The sequence below is a fragment of the Adiantum capillus-veneris genome, chromosome 1 (genome assembly GCF_014529385.1).
Source record: "Adiantum capillus-veneris isolate H3 chromosome 1, ASM1452938v2, whole genome shotgun sequence".
Taxonomy (NCBI): Eukaryota; Viridiplantae; Streptophyta; class Polypodiopsida; order Polypodiales; family Pteridaceae; genus Adiantum; species Adiantum capillus-veneris.
In genome coordinates this window covers 101,430,937-101,452,952 of record NC_140931.1, presented here as the reverse complement: position 1 = coordinate 101,452,952, position 22,016 = coordinate 101,430,937, and the positions used below count along the sequence as shown (strand labels likewise).

Genomic DNA, 22,016 nt, shown 5'->3' with positions numbered 1-22,016 from the left:
TTGGCTACAATCCGGGCCCCTTTACAAATTTTCCACTTGCTATCACCAAAAGTGGTGTGATAGCCTGCATCATCTAACTGCCCTGTACTAATCAAACTCTTCTTGAGTTGTGGCACATGGCGCACTTTGTGCAAAACAAAAGTCATACCATCAGCAAAGGAAAACTGGACACTGCCAATACCTGCAATGTCACATGCATAGTTGTCTCCCAAATAAACAGTGCCCTGCACCTCACCTGAGTACTGTGTAAACCAATCCCTATGAGGTGTTACATGAAAGGAGGCACCTGAATCAAGAATCCAAGTATGCATGTCCACATCAGAACCCATGCTTCCAGTGTGTTGCTTGATCGTGCTTCGGCGAGATCTTTCTTGAGCGACGCAATCTCTTCATCCTGAGTCGTCACTCGGTCTTCCAGTGAGTTTATCTTGCTTTCTTGGATTAGGACGTGTCCTTCGAGCATTTTTATTGTGCCCAATAGATTGCGGTTCATCTTGGTAATAGTCTCCGTCATTTCCTCTTTGCACTTTTGAATGGCATCCTCTAGGGGGTCGGCTTTATCATTCAATTTCCTCATGCTTAATCACCGTCCGGAAAAGAGCCACTAAGCGCACATGTGCATCCACACTATGCATACATTGTCTCCCGCATCAAGCATACATCTGCATCAAGCATACCTTTGCCAAAAAAAATATGCTATCTAGATTTCTAAATTCCCTTGGGTTTTTTAGTTTCTTGAAAAATTCCTTTAAAAATCCCTGAAAATCTCTACTGTCTGTCTGCAGATTTTGAAAAATTCTGTCTGTCTGCAGATTTTTTAACTTTGTCTGCAGTTTCTTGAAAAAATCCTAAAGGTCCTGAAAACCCCTGCTGATTCTGTTTTTAGCTTGTTGTGTTGCGCTACTGCTTGTGCCCGGTTGCGTTTAATTTCTGATTTTTCACCAAGGCCTTCCGTTGGTCTATGTTTATTCATCAAGGTGTCCCCCTTGCTTGCAAAATACCTGCGCTGCCTCAAGAATGTTCAAGCTGCTTGCAAATTACGTGCTGGACCTGCTCGCAATCTGCTGGATATGCTGCTCGCAACCTGCTGGATAGGCTGCTCATGACTTGCTGGATGGCAACCCCCAACGCCATCAGCAACAGTCTAAAAGCTTTGGACCCAAAATCTAGCACCCTTTGGGGCTTTCTGTATGCTGCTGCCATGTGGTAGGATTTTCGCAAATTGTAGGCCATCCGTACAGTTGCCACGTCTGCTTTTGGCTACACAAGTTCTAGTGTGTGTATGTGTGTATGCTTTATTAATTTAGGCCTCATCTACCGTGGTATTGTTAGTTGTTGGGGGTTAGGATTAAAAATAATTTGTGGGCCACTCGGCTGAGATCTGTAAGCTGGTAAACCCTTTGTTTTCTTCCTTTTTTGCTAGGTTTAGGCTCCCTTTTTTTGCTAGTGTTAGGCCCCCTGAGTCGGAATTTGTAAAACTCAATCAAGTTAGTTCACCCGAGGGTCATTGCTAGAGCCATTCAGTGTTTCTCGTTTCATAGATGATCACAGTCGCAAGTACATGTTGTAAAAGAGAAGAGAGAGTTAGTGCACGACATAGAGGATTCTGGCTCTGACAAAGAGATTGGCATGGACCACCTTTTTAGGGGGAGAGAGTCTGTGGCTGGCCAAACGAATGCAATGATCATCATATGCGTGCATGACCGTGCTCCATAAATCCTAACCCTAAAACCCATCACATGAGAGATTGAGAACCAAGAAACAGACTTGGTCTTGATTCATGGACAAAGCTTAGGACTAAAAGCCAAGGTTGAAATTACGAATGGCACTCTCTATGTGAGTGTGATCTTGAGTTTCTAATGCCCCTAGCCGGTATTTATATATTTTATGGTTTTTAGGATTTTATGGTTTTTAGGATCACACCTCTCTGGCGATGAGTCTGCAAAGACTTTTCAAACTATTCAATTATACCGTTTAAGAATCCACACAGAAGAAAACTTAAAAAGTAATTCAGAGGGACAACTAAAATTTGGATTTACTCATCGTAAGTACTTAGTGAAGTTGAAGAATTACTCTCCTCTAGATGCTCAATGGATGACAGAATCATAATTGAAAAATTATTTAGACATCGTGCATAATTATCATGAAGCTGTACAATTGAGCACAATGGTTTGGAAGCGTGAGGGATGTCATATTTTTAGCTAAGACTATAAATGAATAGAAATGATTTTTGTGCACATAGAACTAATTTATGAATTTCTTGGTAAAACAATTAATAATTTAATAGACGACTAAGTTTTCTGGGAAAATGTGCCATTTGGGAAATTTATCGGTATTCGGATAGCATGATAAGTAGAACAATAGCTGGATTCAGTGCAGTATGTGTCGGGACAAACACATGAATAAGATGGTGTCCTCAGTTTGTTCAGAAAGTCACGATTTAATATTTGTGACTATGGCCGGCCAAGAAAGTGGCTGACCAGACAATATATAAATACGCCTCGGCAAAAGCAGGCAGACTTAGTTTGGAGGGGCATGGAAATAGCAAAGTCAAACATGCTTCAGATTAGCCACAAACCCACACTTTAACACTCGTTTTTAAGCCTAAGGCTTAAAACTCTAAAAAACAGATTGGCCAAGTCAGTTTGAAAGGGGCCACATTTTGTAACATTAAAATAAGACTCAAAAAATCAGAAAGCAACGTAAGATTTTGAAACAAGCTAGCGTAGAGATTTTACGAGCCCTCTCTCTCTCTCATGCAATGCCATTTAGCCAAAAATTCCCACACGCTTGGGATAAGAGTTATAGCGCTACCTATTTCGGTCGAATATACATACACTGTCACGTGCACATGGCTCTGTGTGCCGCATGGACATGCTTCATCGACTTTTAGAGCTAGTTTTCCCCTTTTTCCTAGAAAGGAATGCCTAGAATCCTAGGAGGATTAATACTGACAATTTTGTTAGCATGTTTGTAGGGCGTGCAGATCCGGACAAGTCCATTAGATTAGGTTTTCCAATTTTGGAACCCTTTTGCATAAATGGTTTGTACATGCATTTTGACAGATATTATTACATTTACGGTGGGCATCTAGCATGACGTGCATATAGAACGAGCCATTCCCCACATCGATCGGATTCTCGTGTAGCAGCTGTGCGACAATTTCACTTAGAAACCGACCCTTTGGCCAAACTTATAAATAAATCATTGCTATGATTTATTTTGTTGGTTTGGTGGACAATTTGTCCTACCTAAGCCTTAGGGAGTTTATAACGCAAAATTCAGCCTTATAAAGGGAACCGGGCAGCCAAGCATTTAAACAAGTTGTAGTTTACCTAGCACTAGCAGAAGAGCAGCCTAGCGTTCCGAGTTTTCAGATCAGTCTCAGTGTTTTACTGGAAATCGCCAGATCAACACCAGCGTTTTGAGATCAGTGCCAACATTTTTAAATCAGCAGCCAACGTCTTCAGATAAGTACCAACATTTTCAGAGATCAGCGCTAACATTTTCAGATTTCAGCCCCTTTCCGTCGTTGGAAACGGCTTGGATCTACCTTCGCGATCTCCCCATTGTGGTCCGGTGCTTCGGCAGCCCATCGAGCCTCCCATCAACCATTCCCTCGCTGGCATCGAGTGCTCCATTACTGTCTATCATCGGCATCATCAAGATCTGCGTAAAAAGGTGCATCAAATCAGCCCCGGAGGTGCCTTGTCTTGAGGAGTTACCGTGGCGATAGTCATCATTCCAGTCAGTAGAGTCTGCACTTGATGTATTGTGCAGTGTGTACATTCCATTTACGCAATCAAAAGCAAATTCCACATCGGCAACGGTGTGGGGGGCCCTTGAGAGGGTTGCTTGGGACCCCATCGAGTGCCTTTCTCCTCTTCTCTCTCTTTCTCTCTCCCTCTACACATCTCTACCGCACTCTCATTCCCTCTCTGTTGGATAAAGTAAAAGGAACCATCATTTAAACTAAAAGGAATCATTGACGCAAGGAAAGGAAGTAAGGGATCGTGGAAGTGTAGAATCTAGATCTTCACCATATGCAATTCCGCTGCACCTGACCATCTCTTCCATGTGCTTGGAGAATTCCATCATTCTAGAAGAAATGTTGCATCATCATCGATCTGTACACATCTTTGGCAGCATGTCAGGTTCACATTATCTGCATCTTCTTAGCAATCCGTGGCCATCAATCCGGAGCCAAAGGGCTCCAATCCAAGGCAACCACCTCGGGAGTTCGCAAGCATTGTGAGCCTACATTCGCAGCCACATCCGTTGTAGAGACAAGGATTCATCTAGAGCTTCCATCATACGGCAATCTAGTCGACGCCCCAAGAGGAGCCCCTATCTTTGAGGAGTTACTTAGCGGTTTCATGAGACATTGTACAAAGGACTTGCCATGGTTCAAGGGCATTATAAAAGACATATCCATCTTCATCTCCCATTCGGCGTTGCTCTCACCAATCTTCTCGCGTAGGGACAACATAGGCTGGTTGGTAACCTTCATGGACATCGGCGTTTGCATATCCCGCCATTCGCTCGATGGGCATCCATCCGGTTTCAATTTGGTGCACACCATCCAAGTTGGGGCAACAAAGGTTATTGTTTGCCGGTAACCAACAAGGGTGTCATTGATCTAAGAGGCAGTCCACCTCAAAGGTGGAGGGCGGCCAGGAGAAGCTTGTGTGCGTCCCTCTGTGGATAGCCGCACTTAGACAAGCCCTCTGCTGGAGGTCCGGCAGGTTTTCAGCTCTTTAATGAGTTTCTAAAGCCAAAACTCAGCAAAGGCGACCTCGCTTCGGCACTCCGTAAGCAGGCAAATAACAAAAATAATCACTCTAGTATAGAGGAATACGGAATGAGACAGATAGAGCCATTTCCGGCTACAGGTACATTAAGTTTCAGCCATTGTGCTGTATTGATTAGCATGCATTTCTTGCATCTGAATCATCCCGAGATGGAGAACAATGCAAGCTGCTCAAGTTCATGTGTTTGTAAGAATGAGTTCATAAAAAAATAGAAAAATCTCCCATGTCGTGTCGCTCTTAATTACTTTATAAGTTTTATTTTGTGTGGATTTCGAAACGGTACGATTGAATAGTTTGGACGTGTCTAAGCGCTCGCTTCTGTTTCTATGACAATATATGTTGTACAATTTATCTTTGGGAATGTTCCTTTGAGATGTTTAATTTAATGAAGGTTGTTTTCTTGTTGTGTGTGTCTGAGAGAGAGAGAGAGAGAGAGAGAGGGCATCCTGCTACGAAGTGATGTCGCCTGCACGTCCTGCGACCTCGTCTTCCCCACCCTTTTTGCTGTGCAAACTTGCCTGTTGGCTGGGGCACCCACTCTAGATCCAGCCAGCCCATAGCCCCTGCCCTCTGCCGTGAGCGTGTTTACCTTGTGTGTTACCCTCTGTAGAACCCAGCCTCGCAATGTCATTTACTTTGTAGTGCTTCACGTTGACCTCTACAGGGCCCAGGTCTGCACCTGCCTCCCTCCTCGCCTGTGATGAGCTCTGTCTCACCCTCGGCTCATATTCATAAAGATTCTCATCCTTCCTGCCTGACTCGTGTGGTGCCGCCTTACCTCCATCAACATGGAGCCCGTCGAGACTGCTGTTTCCGCCTGGAGAAGATTGCTTGCTCAACCTGGCCTCCCACACCAGTTCTCCTCCTCTTGGTGCTACAGACACCCTGGCAATTGTTCAGGCGTTTCTCCCTTTGTTGATCTTGCTGGTTTGTTGGTGCCCTCCATGTCTTGGCCTTGGTTTCTTTCTGCCTCTTTTCTTCTTTTCCCTTTCCATGTTTTGCTTGTTTCTGATCTGTCCTCGCTTTTGTGTATGTGTGGGTGTGGGTGTGTGTGCACGGTTTTCTGTGTGGTGTGTTTATTTTGTCATCCTCATGGCTTGCTTTTTGGTGCGTGTGTGCATGCGAGTGTATGTGCGCGAAAGCTTGTCCTTACAGTCTGTTTTACCTGCTTTTTCGTTTGTGTTGCTTTTGTTTTTGTTTATTTTCCTTCTCTTTTAGATGGGGTTTTTGTTGTTTTGGTTTAGGTTGTTTGTCGTGGCTCGTTGGTTGCTAGTTTGTTAAGTGGTTGGCTCGCTGCTGTGCTCTCTACTTGCTCTACCAAGCTTCTTTAGCAGGTTTCTGCCTGGTCGCGGTCTTCAAAGCCTCCTACACTGTCTTCTTGGCCCTCCCCAGCTTTGGTCTTCAGGAGCCACCTTCAGCAAGTGGGCTGCTCTCTATTCTGGATGACAGCTCCTTGCTTGTTTTGGTACAACGCTTCCTTCGGTGGCTTTTGGCAGTTCAGGTTCTTGATCTTCAATTGCTGATTGGGCTTTTGGTGGAAGTGCCTATCTTTCAGAGACTGTTGTCATCCTCTCTTCAATTAGCTTGCTGTGACACTTTTTATTCTTTTAAGAGAGGTTTTCAACCTTGGCATTCTGTTTTTACTGTTTGGCCATGTGCCCAGTTGTATCTAGTTTTCCAGTTTTTTGTTTGATGCCTGCCTGCTATGTAAACAATGATGTACTTGCCCTGGGAATAGGCACCATTTGGGCGTTTTGGGGGACTTTCAAGTATTAGAATCAGCCTCTTTTCTTGTGAGAGAGAGAGAGAGAGAGAGAGAGAGAGAGAGAGATTGAGATTTTGTGATTTTTTTTGTCATGTTTTGAGTAATTACAAGTTAGTGAATGTTTCTTCATTTTTCCCTCGTTTTTTAAGCCAAGGTTCAAGCCCTTTGGAGACAGGATTGTATTGAGGGGTTTAAGGTTTCTTGGTGTACATGGGGTCAATGATGATGAAAAGAAAGCTGTGCAACCTTTCATCGTAGATGTGGATGCGTGGTTGAATACGGAGAAGGCTGGTGAAACAGACAATTTAAATGATACAGTTAGTTACACAGATTTGCACAGGTAACTCCTACCAGCAACACTCTCTCTCTCTCTCTCTCTCTCTCTCTCTCTCTCTCTCTCTTTTGTAGAACATAGCTGACATTCTATTACTTGAACCCCCTTGGAGTGTCCAAAAAATGGTGCCGACCCTAAGGGGAAGTAAAAACTGTTACAAGATTGACCATATGCAAGTACAAGGGTCAAAGGCCAAAACTATAAAAACTGACAGTACTATAGCCACACTGAAAACCCCTCCTAATGAGGGTAGAAAGTGCCCTAGCAACTACTTGTGGGAGGAGGAAAGAAGGAGAGGGTACCCCCCAAAACCCTATGAAAAACAGGCACTTCCAAGCTACTATGAAGAGGAGAATCACCCATGGAAAGTATGGGGCGTAAGTGAAGAAGCCCAAGACAACCGCAAAGATGCGTTGAGAAGCAACCATTGCATCAGAGGGTGAAGGATGGGTGGGAAGAGGTTGAAGAGGATAACCAAAACTGTTGCACTAAAGGTGCCCATCCAAGCACCAGTGTCAAAATACCACACGTGTGAATCTGCAGCAACTGACATGCATGCATCATGGAAAGAAGGATCATAAGTGCACTGTGCACTAAAAGCCCATTCTACATCAACATCAACAGCACTATCTCCTTTCACAGAAGACTCAACAATAGCTGCATTTGTAGTGGAACCAGCATTTGTAATGGAACCAACCTCTCTCTTCTTAGCCTCTTTTGCCTTCAACTTAGGACACTGCTTGATCAAGTGATTATTAGTTTTGCAATAATGGCGACGCATCTTCTTTTTGCCCGTTTCACCAGAATTTCCAGACGAATTGTTGCCAGCAGAAGCATTAGGAACATGTGATTTACCACTTGTAGAAGAACCATGAGAAGTGACTACATTACTGTTACCACCTTTTCTTTGAGCAGCAATAAAGGCGTGTTCAACTGCACGCTGTCTAGTCCTGTTTTTTTCTAGAAAGTGACTCTGCAACAACAATGTGCATAATGCATCAAACTTGACAACTTCAGGATTTCCTTGGGTCATAAGTCTCGAAGTACTATCAAAAGTCTGGTAGGAATTTGTGTACATCATAAAATCTGCTCCTAGGTAGCGCTCTAGCGGCGGCATGAAAGAGCAGCAACTGACAAGGAGGCATCAGCGGGAGATATAGGTCGCTGTGCACAACGAGCAAGGTGGCAACGGGCAGGTGCACATGCGTGGCAGCATCCCCAAGGCTTGGTGAGCTGTGATACGGCAACGGGCTGCGAGGACCGATCAGAGAGCCAACATTGCGCTCTCTCTCTCTCTCTCTCTCTCTCTCTCTCTCTCTCTCTCTTTGCGCGCGAACTGAAGGCTGAGGGCCATCAAAGAGGGAGAAGAGCAACACAAAGAGATGACGACTTCTTGGGTGGATGTTCTTACAAAAACTCAGCAGAAGGCGGATGAAGCCGAGAAATGGATCGAGGTGGCCAAGAAAGGAAAAGGCAAGAAGATAACGTCCACGTCCACACCCACTATCATTAATCAGACACTAGAGGAGGAGCAAAGAAGACGTGTGTGCGCTTTACATGTGAGAATTTGCGGTCTTAAAGACAAAGGCAATGTGGACGAAGAGGTAAAAGAACTCATGGCCTTGATGGGGATTCATGAGCCGACGCACACAAGAGCTTGGAGAGTGGGCAACATAAAGAAAAATGGAAGTAGTGGGGAAACCTCAAAAGAAAGGGCACTCATCCTCCGTTTTCCCTCCATGGAAGTGAAGAAGTCCTTCTTGAAGAAAAGGCCAACTCTTAAAGAGACGGGCATTTTTCTTGGGGATGATCTTACCCTCTCGCAGATCGCTCATATGCAGGAAGTAATGCCGGAGATTAGAGCGGCAAGGAGAAAAGGCAAAATTGCCTTTTACCGAGATGGAAGAGTGGTAATACTGGAGCGACGCTCCACATGACGGTGTGAGACTTATGGGACCACACTCAAAGTGGCGGCCTGGAACTGTAATGGATCCATGCGTCTTGATGTGGGTGTTTTTGAGGATAGCTTTACTGGAAGAGACATCATCTTTTACTCTGAGACACACTAGGCCCCTGGGCAATCCATGCCTCACATCAATGGATACAGATGGGAGACAACTTACAGACAGGAGACACGCTCAGAACACAGAGGACGGGGCTTGGGGGGAGTTGCAATGTTATTTAGAGAGGATTTGCAGCCATTGATACATATAGCCCACAAGGATGAGCAGGCTAGGTACATGTGGGTGAGATTGAAAGCAGAGACAGGCAGATATCTATGTGCTACTTTCCCCCGAGTACATCGGTCTATGCATCACCCAGAGGACAGTCCCCCTTTTCTATTTTGGGTGATGACATACGGGAGTTCTCTAGAGATGGTGACATTATCATTCTAGGGGACTTCAATGCTAGGACTGCCCATCACCAGACAGTGTTTTATGATACTTCAGAGGAGATGCTGAGAGAGCTAGATGTTGTAGAGACGGGCCTGTCCAGACTATCACATGATGCGGAATATACTGAGTATGGGCGACACCTGATAGACATGGGCACTGCACATGGACTGGCAATCTTGAATGACCTACGAAGGTTTCCTGCTTCGGGAGGCTTCACATGCTTCCCACACAGACATGGAGCTAGCACAGTGGACTATGTCATGGCACAACCGAGTCTCATCTCTAGTATCCAGGACCTCACGGTTGGACCCAGACCGGTTGGTGTGGCAGTGGATCATGCTCTTGTGTCGCTGACCATCTCTTTTCAGTTTAGTGTAGCACACAGGCTACGGGCAGCAGCCCCTACTCGCTAACCCTTCACGCGGGAGACGAACTCTGTTTACATAGATGGGATCTACAGACGCCTGTGCACAGAGGAGCCAGGGCGACCTCTGGAGGAGCTTACCACTATACTGACACAGACACTACATGATGCAGCAACAGAGGCATACCCACATACCCAGCCTGAGCAGAGACGTCGTTCGTGGAGCATGCCCCATAACAGTTGGTATGATGAGGAATGTTGGGACACTACAGCTAGACTTCAGAAGGAGGTGCTTTTGGGGGACATCACTCATAGGCAGTCACAGATTGACTTCCGATGCCTAGTGCGGCGGAAGAAGAGGGCATTTTTGGCTTGCCTAGAGCAGGATCTATACCAGCTATTCTTGAGTCAGGACTCGCGTGAGGCGTTGAGGCTCTTTCATGAGCACTCCCCCTCCCCCCCCTGCCATCACTTCTACAGAGGCTTGGGGCCAGTATGCATCATCTTTGTACACAGTTCCTGAGCAGCCCCCCCCTTCCCGACCCCCCCCATCCATGTCCACACACATGTGTTTTTTTCACCGTTGAGATGGTGAGGAAGGCCATTGACAGGATGAGGACTGGGAGAGCATATGATCATGATGGCTTAGTGGCTGAGCATTTCATGCATGCCAGAGATTTACTAGCAGAGCTTCTAGCAGTTATGTTTAACCGTGCCATGTGTGAGGGCTTGTCTGATACTTGGAGCCTATCTACTGTTGTACCTATCTTCAAGTCTCGAGACCCTATGGAGCCTGGGAACTATCGCACTATCATGATTGGACACACATTGGCACGGTTGTACGCATCTATTCTTGGGCAGCAGCTGAGTAGATGGGCAGAGAGGGAGGGGATACGCGCAGCCGCGGGCAGGCAGGTTTCAGGAGGGGTTTTTCTACTCTTGACCATATCTTGACACTCAGAGCCATCATTGAGGAGGGCAGATTGCGTGGGAGACGGATCTATTGCAGCTTTGTGGATTTCCGCAAAGCATTTGACACAGTGCCCAGAGCTAGATTGATGCGCAGATTACAGTAGATGGGAGTACCCACAGAGCTCATTTGGGGGTTAAGGCATTATACAGGTCAGTAGTGGGGCATGTACGCACCCCAGAGGGTCTATCCACACCGGTTTACTCCACTATTGGGGTGAAGCAGGGCTGCCCGCTCTCTCCTACTCTATTTGGTATGTATGTAGATGAGGTTTCTGACTACATTGAGAGAGATGGTCATAGAGGTGCACAGCTGGCAGGGACATTGATTCCACTATTATTATATGCTGATGATATTGTTTTGATCTCTGACTCTCCGGAGGGGATGCAACGTCACCTGGATGCTTCGCATAGGTTTGCCCAAGAAAGTGGTTTGTCCGTCAACCTTGGTAAAACCAAGGTCATGGTATTTAATACCACCCCACAGTGGATCAGGAGGTCAGCGCCCGCATTCACATACGGCCAGGAGAAGGTGGAGTATACAGATGCTTACACTTACCTTGGAGTGGTTTTTAGTGGGCTAGCATTTTCATTGAGGAGGGCAGCAGAGACTAGATTGACCAGAGCCCATGTAGCATTGGGTAGATTGGAAAGGATGTGTTCACAGGTCCAGTTTCAGGAGCCTCGGACGAAGCTCTTGCTCTTTGACACTTTGGTGGCTTTTGCATTGCTTTATGGAGCTGAGGTTTGGGGACCTTCACTGGACCATCATGGGAGGACAGGCCGCAGTGATGGATGGGGATACATGGAGAAGCCTCTGGTCTCTATGATCTCGCGGCTCATTAGGGCCAAGGCTTCAGTACCACGTGCTGTTATACGAGCAGAGCTAGCTGCCCCCCCACTGGTGGTTGAGGCGCTCAACAGATTTGTCTCCTTCATGCTCCGCATATGGGAACTTCCCAGAGACAGATATGCACGCCTTGCACTTGAGTCCTCTCGACAGTTAGCCATGCAGGGAGATACAGCATGCTGGTATGGGGAGATGACATCATGGTTTCAGGCGCATGGGTTCAGCATAGACAGATTGCCTCCTTTCCAGTACTCACTGGATGCGCCCTCTCTGACTCTTACAAAGTCCGAGATCACCAGGCTCATTCGCCAGGACTTGACTCAGCTAGACACCAAGAGGACATGGATACAACCAATACATGAGCTGGGCACGAAGATGGCTTTCTACAGAGAGCATCTCCCCCAGCTTACGGAGGATGGTTTTGTGACGAGGCCCAGATACATGGACACTCACCTATCTCATGGGATACGATGTGCTATTGGCCACATACACACATCTTCACACCAGTTGTGGATCGAGACTGGGAGATACAGCGGAGTACCAGCAGGGGCCAGGACATGCCCCCTGTGTGACATCAAGGCTGAGACAGAGTTGCACTACACATGCCACTGCCCCGTCTACTACGAGATACGAGGCCGCTTCCATTGCTTGTTCAGAGAGGGCTTTGGACCATTCTCTAGAGTCATGCTGTACGAGGATTAGAGATGCCTGGGTTTGTTTTTGCTCGAGCTGTGCAGACACAGAGAGAGCATGATGAGAGGAGAGGCTAGCCAGTCTCAGAGACAGATCACATACTTTTTTAGAGCTGCCACTGGACACCCGGAGGAGTTACTACCACAGCAGCGCTTGTTGCTTTACACCAGAGGCATACTGATCGACCGAGCGACTGAGCTGGGGAGATCCAGACGCCCACGAGTGCGGAGGACTACACAGCATTGACAGAGGCTGCATCAGAGGATTCGGGTCACTTTGGCTCAACATGCACGACGCCTGGTCAGACTATTGACCATGGAGGAGATTGATGAGATTCGCCAGCGCCCGATGCTGGATCTCCTGTGATCTAGCTATCCCAGCTAGCTGTTTTAGCTGCTTAGTCCACACCCAGCAGTCTAGGATTCCATAGTATTTTATTTTGTCTTTTTGTCATTCTATCATTTGTCATCTTGTTACTCTGACTTTGTATCAGATCCACCACATTGTAACTTTCTGGTCTCATAGGTCACTTTGGCCTTTTGAAGACGTTAATATAACATTTCATTTCATTTCATTTCTCTCTCTCTCTCTCTCTCTCTCTCTCTCTCTCTCTCTCTCTCTCTCAGTAAAACATTTAATAAATAACTGGCACAATCCCCAAGATAAGGCATACAATTGCTGGCTACATTAGGGGGGGGTGAAACAAAATATAACTAAACATATACAATCTGATCAGATACAAGAGGCCAAAAATTCTCTTCAAAGTTCATACTGTGTCGGGAGAATAGCAAGAGGAATCTTATCTATTAGAGCTATCCATGGGGTAACAAACAGGGGGTAGGTATGCCATCATGCCTTGTATGACATAGAGAAGGTATTGTTGCTGAAGAAGAGGGGACATGTGAAGAAGATTCCAGCTGTGGCTGAGGCACCTCTGATTACCTTTCTGGTCTCTCTCTTCTTTTTTTTACCCCCTCTTCTTCTAGCTCTTTCCACATCTGTTATGATCCTTCCAAAAGTACTGGGATAGAGATCAAACGAGGGCGAGAGGAAAGATAACTCTGATGGTGAGGGTTGACCTCCATTGTGATCTCAATCAAATTGGGCCTTATGGTCAACTAAAAGAACACGAAGTCTCCTCCCACTCTGTAGAAGATGCGGCCAGAACTATATGAAGAGACCAGGCAACTTCACTGGAATTGCAAGACCCTCGCCCAGCCCAGATAGATCCAGGCCGTTCTCAGCAGCTCTGCTCCAATCCAAAGGCTTTGTGCTAGGAAATGAATTGCTTGGTCCAATGTCTCTAACTCTCGCCTCTCCCAGGGGAGAGATTCACAATCCTGATATAAGGCTAGGCAACCAAAGAAGCCTTAAGATAGTCTCTGAGGTGCCCCATCGACAGTGGTGTAACCAACCACCTTACAGATGAAACAGCAAGCCTCCATGAAGTGAGTAAATCATGGATTGCTCGAAGACTGTCTGAAGAAAGTTTATACCGAGAGCTGAATTGCCCCCGGCCGGACTCCATAAAGCTCTCTATGCCCCACTACTGTCTCGAGCTGAACATTTGTCTTCTCAACAGTAGATCATCAAAACTGAACCTATGAAAATGCATTTCTTTGAAACTTAAAAAAAAAGGGATGCTCTATTAAGAAAATGTGCAGCTACATGCAAAATCACTAAGGTGATTAGGCAGAAAAGTCCCTTGCTCACAATCAAAAGAAGTCAAAGCACATCTCTGCATATCACCTCACATTGCATACACATCATCTCAGTGGAACTGGGATCAAACAGTGGTTGAATGGGTCAGCATGAGGGGCAGCGCGAAGGATGGACTCAGGAGAGGAGCAGCACGAGGGCTCGTGAGGGATGGGTGAGGGGCAGCAGAAGGGAAGGGGAAAGGCAGCACGAGGGTTTCACACAATTCAGGTTTCAGGCTCGGCTTGTAGGTCTCTCTCTCTCTCTCTCTCTCTCTCTCTCTCTCTCTCTCTCTCTCTCAGCTGCCCCCGCTCCCTGCTGCTCTCGCGCCCCCCTGCTGCCCCTGCCCCTGCCCCCGCTCCCTGCTGCTGTAGCTCAGGTCAGTGATCTCTCTCTCTCTCTCTCTCTCTCTCTCTCTCGTGCTCCCCTGCCCCTGGCCCCGCTCCTTGCTGCTCTCTCTCTCTCTCTCTCTCTCTCTCTCTCTCTCTCTCCCCTGCTGCTCCCGCTCGCCCCGCACGCACTGCTGCGCCCGCTGCTGCCCGCACGCGCTTCCCCACTCCCTGCTGCTCCCTCCTCTCGCGCACTGCTGCGCTCCTTGTTGCTCTCTCTCTCTCTCTCTCTCTCTCTCTCTCTCTCTCTCTCTCTCTCTCCTCTGCTGCTCCCGCTCGCCCTGTGCGCAGCCTGCTGCGCCCGCTGCTGCCCGCATGCGCTTCCCCACTCCCTGCTGCTCCCTCCTCTCGCGCTGCTGTGCCCTTGCCCACGCTCCCTTGTGCTCTCCCCACAACTCAACCTAGCGAAAGTTTGCGTAGAGAGAAAGAGGGGGGGGGGGGGAATTGCAAAGAGAGAGAAAGAGGGAAAAAAAACTGCATAGACAGAGAAAGGGGAAAAAAGTAGCGTAGAGAGAGAAAGAGGAAAAAAAAACTGCGCAGAGAGAGAGAGAGATGTATAGCATAGAGAGAGAAAGGGTAGAGAGAGAGCCTTTGCCCACGTAGAGAGAGAGAGAGAGAGAGAGAGAGAGAGAGAGAGAGAGAAGAAAAAGAAAAAAGAAAAAAGAAAAAAAAAGCCAGCCTCCTCTTCTTCATTTCTCTACTCCTCTCCCTCTCTTGTTGCGGCCTTTCAATCATGAGAAAGTAGAATGGCAAGGATGACCTGGGAGAGGATGCCATCCAACACCGCAAAGAAGAATTGAGCGAATCCATTAGCAAGATCAACGGCCACCTCCTAGGTACTATTAATGTACTCGATGCACGCGTGGCAGCACAGGAAAGCACGATACATACACTCGAGGATCGCATGAAGGCCCAAGATGAGGAAATCGCACTACTCAAGAAAGAGCTTGCAGAGGTGCGATCGCAGAATGTCCTCAAAGAGGGAGAGCTTCAATCCTCGGTAATTGAAGAGCTTAACCCGATTAAGGAACAAGTGCAGGCCATCAAAGAAGGGGGGGAGCAACAAAAAGAAATGTCGACCTCGTGGGTAGATGTCATCACAAAGACCCAACAAAAAGCAGAAAAGGCTGAAAAATGGATCGAGATTGTCAAGAAAGGAGAAGGCAAGGAAATAACCCCCACTCCCACACCAACCATCATCAACTTGACACTAGAAGAGGAGCAAAGGAGACGTGTGCGAGCCTTACACGTAAGGATTTGTGTCCTCAAAGACCAAGATAATGTGGATGAAGAGGTGAAAGAACTCATGACTCTGGTGGGGGTCAACGAACAGACGCATACGAGGGCTCGGAGAGTGGGCACTAAGAAAAGTGGGAGCAACGAAGAAACCTCGAAGGAAAGGGCACTCATTCTCCGCTTCCCCTCCATGGAAGCGAAGAAGGACACCGACTCTAAAGAAGACTGGAATCTTTCTTGGAGATGACCTCACCCTCTCGCAGATTGCTCATATGCAAGAAGTAATGCCGGAAATTAGAGCATCAAGGGAAAAGGGGAAGATTGCGTTTTACAGGGATGGAAAGGTGGTGATATTGGAGCGACGCCCCGCATGACGGTGCGAGACCTATGGGACCACACTAAAGATGGCAACCTGGAATTGTAATGGGTCACTCCGTCTTGATGTAGGGGCCTTCGAGGATAGCTTCACAGGAAGAGACACATTTTCTACTCTGAAAGGCATCAAGCCCCTGGGCAATCCATGCCACAGGTGAGCCGATACAGATGGGAGACAGCCTGCAGACAGGAGACTAGATCGGAACATCGAGGACGGGGCTCAGGGGGAGTGGCAGTTCTATTCAGGGAGGAGCTGCAGCCATTGATACATATAGCGCGCAAAGATGAACATGCTAGGTACATGTGGGTGAGGCTTAGGGCAGAAAGGGGTAGATACCTCTAAATTGCTATCTGTTACTTTCCTCCGAGTACGTCAGTATATGCATCACCTAGAGGACAATCCCCCTTCGCTATTCTCGATAATGACATATGGGAGTTTTCCAAGGATGGTGACATTATCATACTAGGGGATTTCAATGCTAGGATTGCCCACCACCAGACAATATTTTATGATACTGCCGAGGAGATGCTTAGGAAGCTGGACGTTACAGAGATGGTTCTATCGAGACTATCACAAGATGAGGAATACACTGAGTATGGTAGATACCTAATGGATATGGGAACCGCACATAGATTGGTCATTTTGAATGCCTACAATGATTTTTGACAGCTGGAGGTTTTACTTGCTTTCCACACCGACATGGTGCCAGCACAGTGGACTATGTTATGGCCCAGCCAGGTTCCATTCCATTCTTTCAGGACTTCACGGTGGGCACTAGGCCAGTTGGAGTAGCAAGATGATCATGCTATCTTGTCTTTCACCCTGACGTTTCAGTTCAGCACAACTCCATTAGAATAGGTCCCCACACACACTCGGTATACCTTCATGAGGGAGACGGATTCTGTGTATATGGATGAGATATACAGGCAGCTATGCACCCAGGAGCCGGGATGAACTCACTCAGATACTAACAGATACGCTCCATGATGCAGCATCAGAGGCATACCCCCACAGCCAGCCTACACGGAGACGATATGGGAGCATGCCCCAGAACAACTGGTATGATGAGGAGTGTAGAGAGATGAGGATCAAATTACAGAGGGAAGTGCTCATGGGAATTACCACACATAGACATTCACGGATTATCTTTCGCTGCCTAGTGCGACGAAAGAAAAGGGCTTATCTATCTTAGCTAGAGCGGGATTTGTCTCAGCTATTTATAAGTCAAGACTCTGGCGAAGCATGGAGGCTATTTCACGAGCATTCACCAGCACCAGCGGTCACCTCCACTAAGACATGGGGGGAATATGCCACATCTCTACACAACATTAGGGCAACCACCTTTGCCGGACCCACTAGAGACATGCCCGAAGACATGTTCTTTCTTTATGCCGAGAGGGTAAGGAAAGTCATTGAAAGGATGAAGACAAGGAGAGCACATGATCATGATGGTCTGGTAGCAGAGCACTTCATCCATGCCAAAGATATGCTTGCAGAGCTCCTGGCTATGATGTTTAATCGAGCCATGTATGAAGGCTTCCCTGATGTCACGTGACACATCCCAACCCTATGTGTTCGTGGACAAGCTACACCACAGCAGGGTTCAATCAGTTCAGTCAAGTCTAGATTAGCAGTGATCTGGCACTTTTGTGAGTCTATTCGTAGACCGTGCATGCCCAGTCACTTAGCATAGATGCATATCCTCCGGTTGCACACAGCATGATCATCGGAATTCCCATCAGAATCCATTACCATTAGTTAGGGGAATTTTCCAGTGCATTTAGCCTATTTTCCTATTTTTGGTCATTTTCACTTATTATTTTTAAGTGACTTTCCAACAAAAGTAGGTAGGGCAATTTTGCTAAGTTAATATATAAGCAAACCCAAGTTAGCACTTACTTGCAGAAGAGGCAGCAGGAGCTTCCCGCTCAACAGGCAACTTCTCAGCAGTATCCCCAAGCACCCCCAGCGTTTTGGATCCCCATCCTCGCCGGGCAAGTTCCCATCCTCAGCGTTTTCTCAGCATCAACCATCGCCATCAAGTCCAACCCGTTCTAGCGTTTGTTCCCCCTTCAAGCAGCCCCCAAAGCCCAGCGTTTTTGGGATTGCAAAGCATCAGCAGAATCGGCGTTTTGACATCAGCAATTTCAGCCAAGCTAGCGTTTTTTGCTGGCGTTTTTGCATTTCTACAGCGTTTTGACTTTCAGCCCCAACCTGCCCCGTAGATACACAGCATTTTCAGCCTTTAGCAAGGTAGCAGATACATCCTAGATTGTAGCCCAAGAAAAACGCAGCCAAAACAGTCATTTTCAGCCACCGAAACAGTCCCGAAATTGAGCGATTAGAAGATCCCAGATTTCAGCCATCAAGTCGTCGTCGTCACCACCGTCGTCGTCATCGGCATAGTCCAAGTTGCATCAGTCCATTGCATTCGCATTGTACACCTTTGTGCAATCAAAGTAGACCACTCTCGTCGACGAGAGTGGGGCCTTCGGAGGAGGGTTTTACAACCTCTCGGGTGTCGTATCTCTTTTCTCTCCTCCTCTTAGTCTCATTCACTTGCACGCACAATATCCACTCACTTTGTTCATGACCATAGTACTCTACAGACGTAAAGCTCTCTCTTTCCCTAAGAAATAAAAGGAACCTTGAGCATTAAAGATCACTAATCTTGAGAAAATACAACATTCATTCCGTTGCACCTAACATTGGTATCAGAGCTTTGGAAGTGTTCTGCATTACTCAAGGAAAGAACCACAAGAATTTTTTTTGCTTGTTGCGATCGCACGAACCCAAGTTTACTTGGGTGTGGCGATTCCTAATAGTGTTTTGTTGAAGAGTGACAGGAATCCCAAGAAAGAAGGGCTTGTCCAGCCTCCCCTTGTGTCTCTTTTCACTCATTGAGAGCGGACCGTGCACTTAGCGGCCGGCCAATCGACGTGAGGTGGGAAAAAGCAACCTTGGTGTGAGCGCAAGGCCGCCAAGGGGTGCGCCCGCAAAAAGGAGTAGAACTCGGGTGAAGAGAAGATCCTTCTCCAACGCGATTTGCAAGCGAAAGAACACCTCAAGAACTTCAAGATCCTCAAGATCCTCAAGAACCCAAGATTCTCACGAATCAAGGATCTCAAGACCCCCAAGAACCCAAGTTCCTCGTGAACTTAAGAACCCACAAGAAACCCATGACTTCAGAATGATCATCACTCGAAGCGGAATGGATACTTCGCTTGGAGGTGATGAGCATGAGAGAGGCGAAGAAGAATTTTCCCCACTAGGAGGTTTTTCCGACCCTCCCCCTTCCCCATCTACAACAAAGCTTGCACTAACTCCTATGGAGGAGTTGGACCAAGAAAGAGAAGCAAAAAGAAAAGCCTACGAAGAAGATATGGCAGCCATCGAGCGTAAGTACCAAGACAGAATGGCAGCTATAGCACGTGAGACCATAGCACTACAAGAACAGAGTGACCGACAAAACAGAGAGTTCTTGCGACTTTTTTCTCAAGTACATGCGTACTTTGCACAGAATCACGAAAAGGAGACTCTCTCAGTCTCTTCTTCTCCAAAGCATCACCCACAGGATTTGCATGATTGTGTAAAGCATGATGATGATTTGATTGACAATGACTTGCATGATGATTTGAAGCACAATGATAAGCATGATGATTTGAATGATAATGATTTGCATGATGATTTGGATGAAAAAGACAAGCATGATGAATTGCATGAAGATGATGTGATTGTTCACAAGGATGATGTGTTAGTTGATGCTTTTCCTAGCAAAGCTAACCTCGTTGTAGAATCGATCAATCACCAAGAATCGATCTTGGCTTTCGAGTCGAGGTCCACAGATGCTCCACAAGACGATTCGATAGATCCCGAAGAAGCGATCTTGGCTCTTGAGCCTTGGTCCAAAGAACCCTCACAGGAAGTATTGTGTGTTCGCATGATTGATACGCACGCATTGTTCGAGTGTTTCATTCGTGAAGGTTTCCTGTATTTTAGTGAGCATCGTTATGTGATCCCTTTTTCTAGGCATGACGTTGCATGTTGAGCACGTTTCTCTCATGGATGAGCACGAATGTATGCGGATTGTTCATGAAAAGATGCAAAGTTTGTATGTCAGGAAGTCTCATTCCATGTCTCTTCCGTGGCATGACACAGTTTCCGAAAGAGCACATGATAGTATGAGCACCAAGTATGGGCATTTCCATTGTGAATTGCCACAGTTGATTGATTTCGATCAAATAGAAAAGATTCGATCGCATTGTTTGCATGTGTTTGATGAACAGGTTGTCACTCCGTCTCTATGTTCATCTACATTGCATACACAGTCTTTAGAGAAGACAAGATTTTTTTCCTTCACTTTACATGGAATGGGTATGTTCATGGTTTTGTGTTGGAGATTGTTTCAGGAATTTTCAGCCATGGAGATTCTTGAAGACGAAAGAAGCAGGACTCTAGACGAAGTTGAAGCAAGAAAGGAGATTCAGAAGACTTTGTGTCGCTTTCGGCGCGGCCCAAAGAAGCAAGCGTTGCAGACCTTTATGAAGTTCAAGTACCTCACGACCCTCACATCAGAGTGGGCCGGCGAAGAGTCCCTTCCAGGATTCCGGATGCTGTTGGCGATCTCCCTCGATGCCATACAGTTCGGTACCAGTACCTCACTTTGAAAAGGAGGGGATGTCACGTGACACATCCCAACCCTATGTGTTCGTGGACAAGCTACACCACAGCAGGGTTCAGTCAGTTCAGTCAAGTCTAGATTAGCAGTGATCTGGCACTTTTGTGAGCCTATTCGTAGACCGTGCATGCCCAGTCACTTAGCATAGATGCATATCCTCCGGTTGCACACAGCATGATCATAGGAATTCCCATTAGAATCCATTACTATCAGTTAGGGGAATTTTCCAGTGCATTTAGCCTATTTTCCTATTTTTGGTTATTTTCACTTATTATTTTTAAGTGACTTTCCAACAAAAGTAGGTAGGGCAATTTTGCTAAGTTAATATACAAGCAAACCCAAGTTAGCACTTACTGGCAGAAGAGGCAGCAGGAGCTTCCCGCTCAACGGGCAACTTCTCAGCAGTACCCCCCAGCACCCCCAGCGTTTTGGATCCCCATCCTTGTCGTGCAAGTTCCCATCCTCAGCGTTTTCTCAGCATCAGCCATCGCCATCAAGTCCAACCCGTTCTAGCGTTTGTTCCCCCTTCAGGCAGCCCCCAAAGCCCAGCGTTTTTGGGATTGCAAAGCATCAGCAGAATCGGCGTTTTGACATCAGCAATTTCAGCCAAGCTAGCGTTTTTTGCTGGCGTTTTTGCATTTCTACAGCGTTTTGACTTTCAGCCCCAACCTGCCCCGTAGATACACAGCATTTTCAGCCTTTAGCAAGGTAGCAGATACATCCTAGATTGTAGCCCAAGAAAAACGCAGCCAAAACAGTCATTTTCAGCCACCGAAACAGTCCCGAAATTGAGCGATTAGAAGATCCCAGATTTCAGCCATCAAGTCGTCGTCGTCACCACCGTCGTCGTCATCGGCATAGTCCAAGTTGCATCAGTCCATTGCATTCGCATTGTACACCTTTGTGCAATCAAAGTAGACCACTCTCGTCAACGAGAGTGGGGCCTTCGGAGGAGGGTTTTACAACCTCTCGGGTGTCGTATCTCTTTTCTCTCCTTCTCTCAGTCTCATTCACTTGCACGCACAAAATCCACTCACTTTGTTCGTGACCATAGTACTCTACAGACAGAAAGCTCTCTCTTTCCCTAAGAAATAAAAGGAACCTTGAGCAGTAAAGATCACTAATCTTGAGAAAATACAACATTCATTCCGTAACACCTAACACCTGAGACTTCGAGTATGTCTACGATTGTGCCTATCTTCAAGTCAAGAGATCCATGATTTCCAGGAATTATTGCACCATCATGGTTGGTCACACATTAGCTAGGCTGTATGCATCTCCTCTTGAGCAGGAGCTGAGTAGATGGGCAGAGTGAGAGGGCATAAGAGCACCAGGGCAAGCAGGTTTCAGTAGAGGTTTCTCCACTCTTGACCAGATTCTGACACTCAAAGCTATTATTGAGGAAGGTAGACACCTTGGCAAGAGGATCTATTGTAGCTTTGTGGATTTCCATAAAG

The 22,016-nt window shown here is 46.8% G+C and overlaps 1 protein-coding gene across 1 annotated transcript in view; it reads left to right on the top strand.

Annotated features, from left to right (window-relative positions):
• The first annotated feature begins 5,183 nt into the window (after positions 1 to 5,183).
• The window catches only part of LOC147465272 (dihydroneopterin aldolase 2-like), a 30,543-nt gene continuing 13,710 nt past the window's right edge, over positions 5,184 to 22,016 (top strand). The window contains exons 1-2 of the mRNA XM_086519218.1: positions 5,184 to 5,327; positions 6,726 to 6,916. Coding sequence (XP_086375344.1) covers positions 5,271 to 5,327; positions 6,726 to 6,916 — 248 coding nt within the window. The 5' untranslated portion in view covers positions 5,184 to 5,270. The remainder of the gene's footprint in view (positions 5,328 to 6,725; positions 6,917 to 22,016) is intronic.